Here is a 13,992-nt window from a genome sequence, read left to right as displayed (position 1 = left end):
GAGCATGCTCAATACCTGTTTAATTGGTTTAAATCAAGTTTAAACACTAAGCAACCTTAAAACAACAGAGCTGTGGTCTTGATTATAGGATTATAGATGAGGTAACAAAGAAAAAAATAAAAATATGTTATATTTTAGACCATACTCTACAGTAAAAGTCCTCCTTAGCTTTTGTGGTATTTTAGGCATCTGGAGGGAGAAAGGACAAAGAAAAGGATGGTGTGTCTCCAGGCACCTCTTTCTTCCCATCTTCAAAATAGAAGCCCTTCTGCCTTCCCCAGCTTAATGTTTCCAAGCCTACCGCAACCCTGAAAAATACTGTCCCTCCTAGCCTGAGTGATATTCTTACAAAGTAGAACATTTCTTGCAAGACTTTCTCAATTATGTCACATAAGCACACCATTTTGTAAAGTCCAGCTACTCCTAGGTAATAATCATAACACGATAATTATTAACGGGACGAATTACAAACTAAGCATTTAGTGTTTTTTCTAACTAAACTCCCTTTCCCACCTTGCATTAGTTTGGTGTCCCTGCTGCTGTAACATCTACCCTGGGGTTTAAGTCCCAGTCCCCGTTGCCTCCATTTACTGTTTGCTCAGCCTAAAGTGGGAGAAAAATACCTGTAGATCAATATGTTGAAACCATTTGAGGGAAGGAGTGTGACAATGTGCCAAAGAAATTTTGAGGCATAGTGACTGACAAAGGTTCACAGCAAGCAACAATAATAATGTTTGTAAACTGGATTTTTATTACAGATTTCCTTCTGCAGCGCTTTTCTTACCAAAAGATACCATTTGATGATAAAAATCATTATGTATATTTAGCAAAACATTTTCATTGTGCTCTTAATAAAATGTCTTTTTCCCCTGAAAGTGTTTTAAGATGAATGGATACCAATGTGCGAAAAGGTGATTTTATCTTTATAGGAATTTGTTATGAAAAGTCTTTGAAAATGTCTCTCTCATGCTGCAGGTTTTCCCTCTCAATTTGCACTGTTTGTATTTATCCTTTCACCAGCAGCATCTGCAGCCAAGGCTTTCCGCAGAGCAAAATCACAGCATTTCAAATGAAATGTAAATCCTTAATGATGGGCCTCTTCAGTAGACTAGATGTAGCACTAAACAAAAATCGACTGATTTTTTTTTTCAACAAAATGGTGACATGCATTTCAGTAGGAACGCATCCACCTGTCGGGCCCTGCAGTTGTGCTTGGTAGTGGCAGTCCTGCTTGTAAGCATACGGTGGTGATGGTTTGAAATCTCAGCTGTATAGCTGCACCCTGTTGAATAAACCCACAACCAATAGCAGTCCTAAAAACTCTGAAATCTATTTTCACTTAAAAACTAAGAAAGTGAAATGTCTTCACTGAAAGGGTGGTCAAGCATTGGAACAGGCTCCCCAGGGACATGGTGGAATCACTTTCACTGGAGGTATTTAAAAAATGCATGGATGTGGTGCTTAGGGACATAGTTTAGTGGTGGGCTTGGCAGTCCTGGGTTAATGGTTGGACTTCATGATCTTAAAGGTCTTTCCCAAGTTAAATGATTCCATGATCCTATGATCCTCCTCTGACTGTACAGATGAAAGGTCACATACAACTGAAAATTAATTCCCTGTAAAGGCAAACTGCATTTTGGTTATGCTCTGTCATGGTTAAGGATTTAACCTGGCATCGCAGACTGAGTCCAAGTCAAATTACAATCAATGCTTTCAAGTTTGCAAGATCATAAAAAAGGTCAAAATAAAATATTACAAATAAATAGCTGCTTTGTATAGCAACTCCTACTCTTATTTGCTTAATTGCAATAGTAATGATAATTTACTATATTGCAGTGGAGGCTGCAGTTAAGGGACTAGGGTGTCATTGTGCCAGGATGTGACAAAATAAAACAAACCCATGATGCTTTCAACACCGCTGTTGTCAGTGCAACAGTGGCAGTGATCAGTTAAGAGAGGTGTCTAACTGGCAGTTCCGCAGCTGTGATGCTCGCAGGAGGTGTGTGCGCATGCGAAGGCATGGCTTGCGGGCAGCGGTTGGTGTGGGAGATGCTGGCGGGAGGGCTGGTCCCTACACAGCACCCCTGGCCAGGGGAGGACACCTGGCAGTGGAGCCGGGGCAGCCATGCAGCTTGGCCAGACAGTGACACAGCTGCACGCTCACTCTGCTCTCACGTGGGGCAGAGGTGGCTGGGAAGCCTTTCTCATGCAGGAGGAATTTGAAATTCCATTTGAAATTGAATTTCATAGTGGGTTCCCCGTAGCTCTCACAACTCTTTTGCTTGTCATGTGTTCTTTGAGTTTTAGGCTTGTAACTTCAGTAACATTCAGAGAATGTAAAGCTAGGGGACTAAAATACTTCATTTGTAAGGATATGCAAGCCTTTCGACAAGGTTATTCAGGGCGGCTAAATTAGCTCCTTAACAAGCATTGCTGTAATATATTCCTCACTTTTTGTCTGAATCCCGCTTGTTTCACATGAGTTTATTCAGCAAGTGGAATAAAACCTGTTCCGAGAGTCTCCCAGCATCTAGCATACCTGTAGCTCCCAGGAGAAGGAGATGTAAATGTCCGGGTGCATCTGCAAGTGGGAAAGTATATACTGGACTCCGTCGGGATCCTGTACTAACAGATTATTGACAAAGCACTCCTGTGCCTAGACCACAAGCAACCCTAATATTGACGGAGCACTCTGAAAAGTGACAGAGAGAGACCTGATACCATGAATGAAAATAAAATTCTAGACCTTTTTTATCTGTGTTGTTTTCTTACTAGGTATGTTTTCAGAGAAAGACTTTGCAATGAATTAGCAGACTTCTCTTGCCCAAGCTTGTTCACGAGATGACGTTTATTGACATTTCTTTAGAATAATATTAATAATATTCAATCTGAAAATTGCCAGTTTGTCTAAATAGGGTAAATAGTAATACATGTTAAAACCAGCTGACCTAGCCTAACTGGTTAGTTCACAAAGCTGTGTATCTGTGCTATGAATGCCCATGTCATCCCCTTCTCACTGCTCACACGTACATGTACACACACACACGCACACACGAAATCCGTTACAGCTTTCCTCCTGGGATACATTAAAGTAAATGGAAAGCTGCTTCTTTTTCCAGAGCCTCTCATTCTGCATTCTTGAGAGGCAGAATTAAATGGAAGGGATGGAATAGAAACATGGAAGGCAATCATATGCACATATTTAAACCTAAAGCCTTCTTCTGTTATTTCAGATGTTCAATTTCAATTTGAATAGAGATTAATAAATTACACAAATTATAATACTCCAGACTTGGGTGTGGGCCAGTGGTGCTATATATAAGCAGTGTTGAGATTCTGGGGCTTTAGCATGCTCATTCATATTCATCCAACGCTAACCAGAGAAATAATAGTGTTATCACCTAGTTCAGTAATCAAATAATGGAAAACCGATCTTCGGGAGTTTTGACTGGAATGGAAAGTAGTTTCTTATTGTGTCTATTAGCTGGAATAGTAAGGACTCAGCTGTGGTGATTTAATGAGTGATATTTTAATAATTTTTTTAATATGGATAAGCAAACACCTTGATGAAACTAGAATCAGCTGTTTCAGTTGTTCATTGGCTTACCATATCATCTACACCTTAGGAATTTTTTTTACTTTGCAATGTAATTCTACTTTGCACAGATATTGACTAGCATGCTAACTAAAGTACCATTACCATTCTTGGATATTATTAATTATGATATTTCTCCAGTAGAAATGTATTAGTGGACTGTTAGGGGCATATCATAATTGTGTCCATATTGCTCAGCTTCATTTGTTGGATTTTTCCTGTGATATGAATGAGTAGATTCCTAGCAGACATGGCTACATTTTCAGAAGAAATGGGTGTAATTGTGCAGAGTAAATCTGAAGACTGAAAAGTTACATGTGAGGCAAATGTATGAAAGTAAAACACGTGCCTAAGGTGAGGCAATGACCAGATGAATGTTTTGCCCACCTGCTTGATCTCCCATGAATTCAGTGTTAGTATACTAAATGTGTAGTACAAACACATTTGTGTATGAGTTAATATGATAAATTAGGAACTTGATACTAAATGTACCATTAACTTGCTCTACCTTCTGCAACCTGACATATCATATCCAGAATAACAAGGCTGTAGAATCAAGGTGTTTGGTTTGGGGTTTTTTTCAGCATAGACAGCAGTATAACATATATTGACATTAAAAGCTTCAACTTTTCAGACAGCTTCAAGGGAGCACTGAAACGTGTCTTTCCTGTCTATCCCATGCAGGAAATTACTGGAATGCGGCTTCTTTTGTTACTTCATCATCCTACCTTCACTTCTCCACCTTCCAAGGGGAAACCAGCGCAGACATCTCTTTCTACTTCAAAACATCAGCCTCAGACGGGGTGTTTCTTGAGAATCTGGGGAACACTGACTTCATCAAACTGGAGTTGAAATGTAAGTATGTGCTTCCCATCACTCAGCTTGGCACCTGAAATGGGATTGTGTCAGGTAGTAGGTTTCAAGAAATGTGTATCATTCAGTAAAATGTGTAAGTTCACTAAATTCTGGAAAAAATTCCAAATTGAGCTGCTTGACACAAGTTGCCTTACATGGGAGGAGCACTTGAAGTATATTTGGATTGTTTATTGAGGGGAGAAATACAAAGAAGGTTTGAACTGCTACCATCAGTTATAAAATTGATACTGACCTGTAAAGATTTTTCAAAATCCCATGCCAGATTTCTTTAAATTGTGTGTCTTCAGCTCTGTGTGCTTTTCCTGTTTTATCTCATCATCATTTTGGAAATAGGGAAAGAAAGAAAAAAGAGAGACCATTCTAATCAGCACTGTAAGGAGCCAAAGAGCTGAAAATTGACATATGATATTTAAAATTCTTAAAATATCTCATAAAGATAAATCTTTATCAGTATTATCTATTAATAAAATTGCTGATCCAAAAAAGAGGGCATAATTATATCAAGAGACAAGTTAATTTTATTATTTAGACCATTTTTAACGCCCCAGGGGCAAACTTTCCAAGGAAAATGCTAAAATCCTCAGCTGTACCTGAATTCTGCTTAGTGAAATTGAAGTAGTTGAATTGGGGGGGGGGGGGGGGGGGGGAATGTTTTATGCCTCCTTTGTTCTCCCTCGACCCAGTTTACCCTGCCCTAAACAGGAGCAGTGACAGGCCTGCTGTGCTACGTGCAGCTGTTATTGCAGCCTCTAGCAGCACGTTACAGCAGCAGGGTGACAGGAGCACAGCAAGCTGCCTCCCTGTGCTCTAGCACCAGGGAAAAGTGTTTGTGCTTGCTTTTGCTGCAGAACCTACCTGTGGATGCCAAGGACCCAGCTCTAAATATCGATGCACAAAAATCAGCATCAAAAGTCACTGGTGTTGAAAGAAAAGGAATTGTTTGCATACCCCACATAATCTATTTTTAGGCAGATTCAATTTGATTTATACAGGCATCTAATATTAAAACAAAAAGCCATTTTCAACACTTCTCAAAGTCTAAACACACAAATTAGAATATGGATATTTAGAAACCACTAGGAGACCCCTTTAAAAATCTAACTAAATTTTGCCTCTGGATAAGAGTAAAGTGCCAAGTTCCAAGTGGATGATGGCATCTTCCCTTCTTTCTACACGGAATTAAGTTGATGGTGCTTAATCCTAATTTTTGTTACTCTGTAACAGGGGCAAATCAAAATAGCTCCTACTGAGGCGCAGGGAGGTCTTGTTTGTATTAACAGGAGGCACAGCCCTTTAATAATGAAGTGGCAGCTCTTTCTAATTTCACTTTGAGTTTAAGTAGTACTTGGCAGTCAGTTGGGGTGGGTGTTTTCAGAGTTTCTTGGTCTTCTGTGGTGTGCAAGGTGTTCTTAGTTGTTGTAGTTACCACAGCAGCCATGCTGTTTGCTTAGCTAGAAGATGACAACAATAGCAAATGAAAGTGAGTTGGCAGTAACTATAATTATTTTGCACATGACACAGTTTAAATAATAATCATGCTGTATGGCTTGTGGAATAGATCCACTACTTCAAGAATGCATGTGGAGGTATACCCAGAATATCATTAAATAGGAGTTTAATTTTAAGCTTATGTTTGAGATCCACTGACTTTGTTGTGATCTGGTGTATGCATAAATTCAACCTCTGCCTCATGCCCCTGAATCTAAACTTTAGATTACAAATTCTCAATGGCAGAAATTGAAATATCATCTATAAAAAAAGTCTGTAAGGTCAAACATGCTATTGCTGTTTAAAGTAGTAAAATACTCTTGATTAAAACTATCCTGACTGTATTTGCTAAAAAGTACCAAGAAGGTCATTCAATATAAGTGCATTTACTCTACCCTGTCTTTCCTGGAAGCCATTGCTTGACATTTTCAGAGCCCCAGAAAATCGACCTTTCTGTGACTTAAATGTTTTACCAGTAACAGCTTAAAGAAGAGTTTAATACTGTAGGTGTAGTAACAAAAAGAAACTCTTTCTTCTGAATTACATGTTTATTTAATGAATGTTTGTTTTAGACAGTTTTCGTGTTTGTTTCATTCTAGTCTGCACTTGTGGGGTTTTTTTTAATTACTTCAAATGAGAAGTAAAGTTTCTGAATTTCCGAAGTTACTTACATGGCTTACAGTAGACTCTGCTGCTTCTTAAAGGACTTCCTCCTTTGCAGAAATCCTGTAAAAAATAATTGTTTCTTAATAGGAACATAAGGTTAAGTAAGGTAATTACAGAATTGCCCCTAAATCCTGAAGCAGGTTTCCTTTGACAAGCTGCTTTCTAGCTAACCCATCACATTCTCTAGTAGAAGGGCTGTTTGGTATCAAATGTATCAATTTTGCATAATGGCCATCATCACAAGCTGCTGCGAACTGCTGCTCTTCAGTGGGTGCATCGCTTTTGTCATTGCCTTCTCATCAGGTACACCTCTCATTGAAGAGGAATGGCTTCCTGCAAAACCTGTTCTTGATTTCTTTACCTTTTATAGTTCCAAAAGAAAAATGTTGAAATGAGTATTCTGCCAGTGGAAAGCGCAAATGTTCTTTTCTTCTTCCCTTACATGTGAAATCCCTGTGTGTACCTGTGATATATAGTTAGTGATGTGTAAGCCTAGCTCTGCAGACCAGGAGCTGAAAGGTTCTACAATATGCAATATATTAATCGGCTTGCTGCACTTGGTGAATGCATTAGGGAAACAAATCATTCGGTCTGTAAAATTCTTAGTTTCAAGACTTTGGAAAGCAGTTTGCTACTGTGTGTTTTACTCTAAGCACAAGAGTAGTCCCTCATTACGTGGTTTTACTGGTGTGCTGTCTTGGAGCTTCTTAAGGCCTAATGACTGCACAGATTATTTCCTAATCTCTAGATAAATCTCTAGGTTTATAAGAAAAGGAGGTGGAATTTGTGGTATCTAGAAGAGTAACATCATGTGCCTTCAGCAAAGCCCCAGACTGCTGTCTCAGAGGAGAGGGGGAATACAGGAAGGGAAGAACATGTTTCTCTGATTTAAGAAACGGCTTTTCCAAACAGCTGACAAGGAAGCCTGCCATGAAAAAAACAATGCTAAAAGTCTGTGAACGTAGCTGAAGTCTTTAGTTATCCCATTTATCAAGCAGCCCCTCTGGCAGGCTCGTACTTGTCACCATTCATGGAACTGTTGGCAGAGATGTAGAATTACCTGAAGCCTCAATTTTTACATACATCAGTAAATCTGCAGAACCCCATTATTTTTATAGCTGGCTGGTCAGCTGACAGTAACTAGGTTGGCTTAGGAAGGAGGTAGCTGAGTGAGGTATATATTTTTCTGTATGGCAGTGCTTCCAGAAACCTTTGTCACTGGTCAAAATTTCCAGATGTTTTTTAAATTAAAACTGTTTTTTAAAGAGAGAAAAAACAAACAAACAAACAAACAAAAAATATGCTTTTTCTTTTAGAGCTTTCCTATACACTTTTGGGAGAGTTTAACCTGAAATCCAGTCTTCCTATAAAAATACATTTTTCATTCATTCAAGCCTACTGCCATGGGCATTATTTTCCTTATTTAACCGTGACCTGCTTGTAACCTGTACCAGAGGATTGTAACCTGCTGTCTAAAAGCCTGCCAGGGCAAGTCTCAGACAGTTCATTTTCAGTGCCTTTCATAAACACAATCCACAAAAAGTTTGAATGTCGTTTTAGGGAACTGCTTGGCACCTTTCTCAGAGCTCCTCGTTTGCTCACCCAGGCACCTATGAAATCTGGCACCTGCTCTCCATATAACTGTATTGGGGATGTGTAATAGAGCTGGCACTTGCTTGGAGAAGTAACAGGGAGTTGGATGTAGTATGTGGCACTTCTGCGAACTGAAATAAGCTGTGTGGTCCATCAGATGCATATATCTGCCATAAGAGACCCACCTGCTACTACCAGTTCGGTTGGCCATTGCCCTAAGTCATCCATCCTTTGGCTTTACCCCAGTCCCCTTGGTGCAGAGGGCAGGAGCAGACCGAGCATGTGTGAGATGAAGCAGCAGCCTCTGCATCAGCCAAAAGCAACATGGATCCTCCAGGTCTTCACCAGTGATCCAAATGGTCCCTTTTTTAAGCACATCAGGGTTGAATGTTGCCAAACAAAACATGCCAAGAATCCTGCTGTGAATTCTTGAAGATTCTCAGCTCCCTTCCTGTTGAGTTCTTCCTTGCAGTTGCTTTTCCCTGGAAATGTCTGCTTTGCAGAATGGAGCCTGGTTAGAGCCATTGAAGTGCAGGGAAATAGGACTCCAGTATCCAAATGTGAAACTGGGCAGCAGGCAGGGGGCTACCTAAAATCCGGCTGTATATCAACATATCTGATTCGGGTCAAATGAGCAAGGGTATGGTTTTGTTCATTTATGGAGTGCGGGTTGAAGACTTTGGAGAGTTATGACTACAAAAACCCAGCTCCTTCGTACCTGTGAAATGTTTGTCAAATAGACAACATCTGAATTTTCTGATGGAGAGAAATCTTAAGTTTTGGAAGAGATGTATTCCTGAAAGCAAATTTTGGAAGGGGCATATTTCTGAGAATTTGGGAAGAAGCATCTACTATCACCGTTTTGTATCAGATTACCAGGACTTTTGCTCTAGAAAGCTTGTGTTGAATTAAACTGTTTCCAGAAAACATCCTTAATAACACTATCATATAATTCTACTGAAAAAAATACTTTGCTCACTTCTGTTGCTCCTCTCATCCCAGCACTCCCAAGCAATTTACAGATGCTAATGAATTTTGTCTCACCGTTACTATTCTGAAGGAAGTAAACAGCAAGTCAGTTTTGCCACAAAAAAAAAAAAAAAAAAAAGAGGCTTAGAGAAATAAAGGTCAGCTTGGTTTTATCCTGGCATGAACATGTAAGAGAGGAAGGAGCTTTCTTATTAATTTATTGTAGAAAGCTAGACATATTTACAACCCCTACATTCAGAGATGCCACTTGGCTGATAACCCCTGCAATGCTCCTGCCCTAAAGGCCTCCCCAAGGAGCGATCGGTGAACTTGGCTGCTGTGGAAGACATTGCATGGCACAGCTCGCTAATGAGAGCAGCAGTGTGGCTTTGGATGGGTCTGCCTGCTCTGTGGGCAAGGGATACTGACAGCACTCTGTTACACAATGTTTTCATTTGAAGAGAAAGGTCCTGCATTGCTTCTTGCGTTTACCTATTTCTGGGCTGCCTAGTTGAACCGTAAGTCACTTCTTCAAAATCAGACGAGAAGTGGCAGACCAGGGACCATGATTCCCATGGCTCTTTGCTTCTGCCCAGACAGCATTTGTTCCTACAGACTGAGTACTCTAACACATAGCTGATTAATATATTTTCTTACAAATTTTAATAACTTCATCATTTCTTTCTCCAGAGGCACCCTAAAATGGAATTCTACCATATCAATGAGTTTTCCACATGATACTCTTTAAATTCCCATACGTTAACGTAAATGCAGCTTACATTTTCCACTGCTTTATTTTTCTAGCTGGGTAGGGAAAACAGTGTGACCTTTGTTGTTCCTTTTAATTGAGTTGTTACTTTGCTTTCCTAGTAGAAGGTCACTTTTCTGAAAAACAGCCCCCTAGGAGAGCATGTTGCATTAGCCACACGTCAAAGAATTCATAAGACACTGAGGAATCTCTTCATCCCAGAGACCAGTAAGAAGTTATCAAATTAAATGGAAAAACATTACATTTCTTCAGGGAAATTTTTGACCCAAATATTTTTACAGCAGTATTTGCAAACTCTCATCCTGTTCCAGGACAATATGAAAGTTACAAATAATAATAAAAATAAAAAAAACTAATCTGAAGAACTGCAAGCACCATTATTTTCAAGATAATAGTCCTTTTCGGACGAAGGAGGTGATACTGAAAGGCCTGATAGGCAAACAGGGCAATTTATGACCTGTCTGAGAAGGCCAGTTTCACCTGTGTCCTTGTTCCCAGTTAGCAGGTGGGGACAGGTGCCCAGGCTGGCATGTGGGAGCAAGCCAAAGGCAGCAAATAAACATCCCAGCTGGAGAGCTGGCTAAAACTGACTGATAGAAAATCCTAGGGATAGTGCTGTGGGGAAATTAAGGCCATCAGTAGCTCTTCTGCAACTACCTTGGACTCTGGTGGGGCACAGGATGCTCTACTCTGGTCTGCCTGAATGTCAGTGCAGCCTTTGTGACCCTGCAGTGCACAGTGCTGTACAGCATCCCCTCGGCATTGCCTCTTTCTTTTCAAGGGTGCTGGGATGTTTTTCTCCTTGCCATGAATGCCACTTTAATAGTCATTTTATGGGCAGTGTCTCATAAATCAGTTACAGCTCACATAAAGTTCAAGGTGGGAACTGGTTGGCATTCCAAAAGCATATTTCTCCCTAACTTTGGTTTGCATTGCGCTAAATACGTGCAACACATAGCAAACTGTTGCTAGCCCTGCCACTCACTAGCTCATCTCAGGTCTTCACCCTCATTTCCAGCCTACTTTCAGTACATGCTGAAACTGCATATGCTTTTACTTTCTTCATGTGGGCTGACCTTTTTCCTGCAGAAAGTAAATATTTACTATACTGCACAAAATTACCAGGTGTCTTAGGCATGTGACAGGAACAGACCTTCTAGGTCCTTGAATTTAGACCCTCGCTGTCACAGACAACCATGATGCATAATCCATGTCTAGCTCCCTACATTTGTTCAACTCTCTATAAAAATAATTCAAATATTTGCTAGCTGGACAGCTGTTTCAGACTTGCACCTTTGTTTGTTCGAAATCTTTTAATTCCTAAAGGGTTTTTATTTGTCTCATTTGTTTATAGCCATTCATTCCTCTTTCAGTATTGTTCTTTGGCTGAACTAATTATTTTCCCTTCCTAGCATTTACTCTCCCCTTGAGTATTTATGGAGCAATCATATCCTCTCTCAGTTTTTAATTGCTATGTTAAGCAAGACAAACTCATGTCACCTCTTCTCATAAGATATTTTGTCTTGTTGCTTTCCCTGCTTATGCTAATAAAGTTCTCCCTACTCATTTCACCTTTAAGTCTTCTTTCTTAAACACAGGTAATCAGAGCTATTCACATTAGTTCTGATAATGGTTTACTAGTGCCTTGTACAACGCAATTGTAGCCTGCCCACTGTGTCCCAGGAATTTTTGGCCGATCACACTGGGATCCTGTTTATTGTATGTTATTTTCTGACCTTTCCAACATTGTGTTACTGGCAAAAAAAATCAGGCATATACTGACTTCTTGTGCAAAGTTATGCATTATAACACTAAATAGGACTGGGCCCAAAACAAATTAGAGGTCCTTTAATTTTCTGATGACCCGTACTTCATCCATCTCATCAACAATCTGTGTACAATTCTGGTTTCCACCTCTGCTCTTTTTGGAAGAAAATCAAATATTCTAGATCTGTAACAATTCTCTTCTTCCCAAAATCAGAGGGTTTTTTTAACTTAAAGAAGGTTATCTATTACATTGACTTTGTTAAATCTTTTATATGCTTTCATATTCTTTGTGTTCTGTCACACATTAGAAAGTGTTTTCTGACTCACTTACTGGCTTTTTGTCCACTCCTACCTTGCTCAACTGCAGGGTAAAATCTGGACGTTAAGTCATTAAACTATGGTAACTCCATTATTTTACATTTTCTTTGTAATTTCCTGTAATTTGAAAAAAAATTAACTTGCAGAACTGAGGTCAACAAACTTATAGGTAAAGACATTCTCATCCTGCTTCTCTTTGAAGTGATTGTGTGCCTTCTTGCATTAGTTCATGAGGTAAGTAGTAGCAGGATGCCACTGACCTCAGTTGACTTCTTCAGCCCAGCTTAGTCACTGAGTTTTCTGCTTTTAACAGGGTTAAGGGCAACATCTTCCACAACCAACTAGGAGGACAAGCTTCCTCTCTTCTCAATAGTTATGACTGAATTTGATTGACTTCATGACTGGATGTGTCTCCTGAAGACAAGATGTCAAAGGCTAGATCCACCAGCAGGCTTAAGCATCTCAGTACGAAATTTTGATACCCAAAACACCCTATTCAGCTGTCACCTAGTGGAAAGTGTGTCAAGCCTGGCTTAGCCTGAATTTTCCAAAGGAATTTCCTCAGGATGTACCCTCTGGCATGCTCAGATGTGCCTGCACCTTTGTAACAGCTGAGTAGCACATGAAGAGCTCTGGTTTCAGTGGAGTAGGCGTCACTCTGCCTACCTTATGTGGCCAGACTTGGCAGATGTTCCCAGTGCATTCCTCTGCCCACAGGAGTTTCAGATACCTACCTTCTACTGCATCTGTGGATGCTCTGATCACTAGATCATGAGGAAACAATGACTTTGAATATCTCATTCTTTATATCATTCTTTATCTCATTTCATAGTGGCATTTTTAATGAGTTATGGAGTAAATGAAGGGATAGACCTAGTGGCTAGGAGACCTACCTGAGGTGCAAAAATATTTTTTTCCTCAAAAATACTTTAATATTTTAAAATGCTTATCTCGGCAAAGGACAAATATGTGATTTTGACAACATCCTGCCCATGGGATTAAAATGAATCTCAACTGCTCTTTCAGTAGGTAAATAGCCCATGCAGTCTCTGCAATCACACAATCACAACTTGGATGAGTATGGAAGAGATGTCTGGAGGTCATCTGGTCCAACACCCCTGCTCCAGACTTTGTCCCTAATCTCTGAGGCCTGGGATTCCTGAAGGCTGGTCTTGCTAGTAAAGACTGAGGCAAAGAAGGCGTTCATTCCCTCAGCCTTTTCCATGTCCTGTGTCATGGGGGTCTCTGCCTCATTCAGCTGAGGGAACTGGGGGTGTTCAGCCTGGAGAGGAGGGGGCTCAGGCAGGACCTGATGGCTCCCTACAGCTGCCTGACAGGGGCTGTGGGTAGGGGGGGTCGGTCTCTGCTCCCAGGTAACAAGTGACAGGACAGGAGGAAATGGACTCAAGTTGCGTCAGAGGAGGTTTAGATTGGACATTAGGAGACATTTCTTCTCAAGCACTGGAACAGGCTGCCCAGGCAGGCGGTGGAATCACCATCCCTGGAGGTGTTTAAAAAACACATAGACACAGTGCTTAGGGACATGGTTACTGGTGAGCTTGGCAGTGTTGGGTTAATGGTTGGACTTGATCTTTTTTCCAGTCTAAATGATTCCATGATTCTAATACTAATCATCAACATCATTCCATATACTGAAATACCATGTGTGAGGAAATCTGAAATGGTCCAGCCAAGCTGTGTTGTTCCCTGAGGATGTATGGCCTGAGTCCAGTGGGTCTTCTGGTCCTAATTCATTTGGATGCTTTGGAGAACCTTTCTTCTGAGTGTTTAAAAAGGGTCTTGGTACACTGTAAACTACTTTCTTTTTCTTTAAGTTGGACTGTTTAAATAAAGTGTTGGCAAGTGCTAAGTTAGCCTATTGAAAGTCTAAATTATCTTTCATTGTCTTCACCAAAGCAATTCTTTTTTAAAGTAGAAAAAGATCTGTACC

The 13,992-nt window shown here is 40.2% G+C and overlaps 1 protein-coding gene across 2 annotated transcripts in view; it reads left to right on the top strand.

Annotated features, from left to right (window-relative positions):
* The window catches only part of CNTNAP2 (contactin associated protein 2), a 1,159,974-nt gene that overhangs the window by 1,023,657 nt on the left and 122,325 nt on the right, over nt 1–13,992 (top strand). For both annotated transcript variants that reach the window (XM_056337119.1, XM_056337120.1), the window contains one exon: nt 4,280–4,450. In XM_056337119.1, the coding sequence (XP_056193094.1) occupies nt 4,280–4,450 (171 nt within the window). The remainder of the gene's footprint in view (nt 1–4,279; nt 4,451–13,992) is intronic.

Source organism: Falco biarmicus, chromosome 4 (genome assembly GCF_023638135.1).
Source record: "Falco biarmicus isolate bFalBia1 chromosome 4, bFalBia1.pri, whole genome shotgun sequence".
NCBI classification, from domain to species: Eukaryota; Metazoa; Chordata; class Aves; order Falconiformes; family Falconidae; genus Falco; species Falco biarmicus.
The sequence above is the reverse complement of the archived record's forward strand: the minus strand, read 5'-3'. Positions and strand labels throughout refer to the sequence as shown.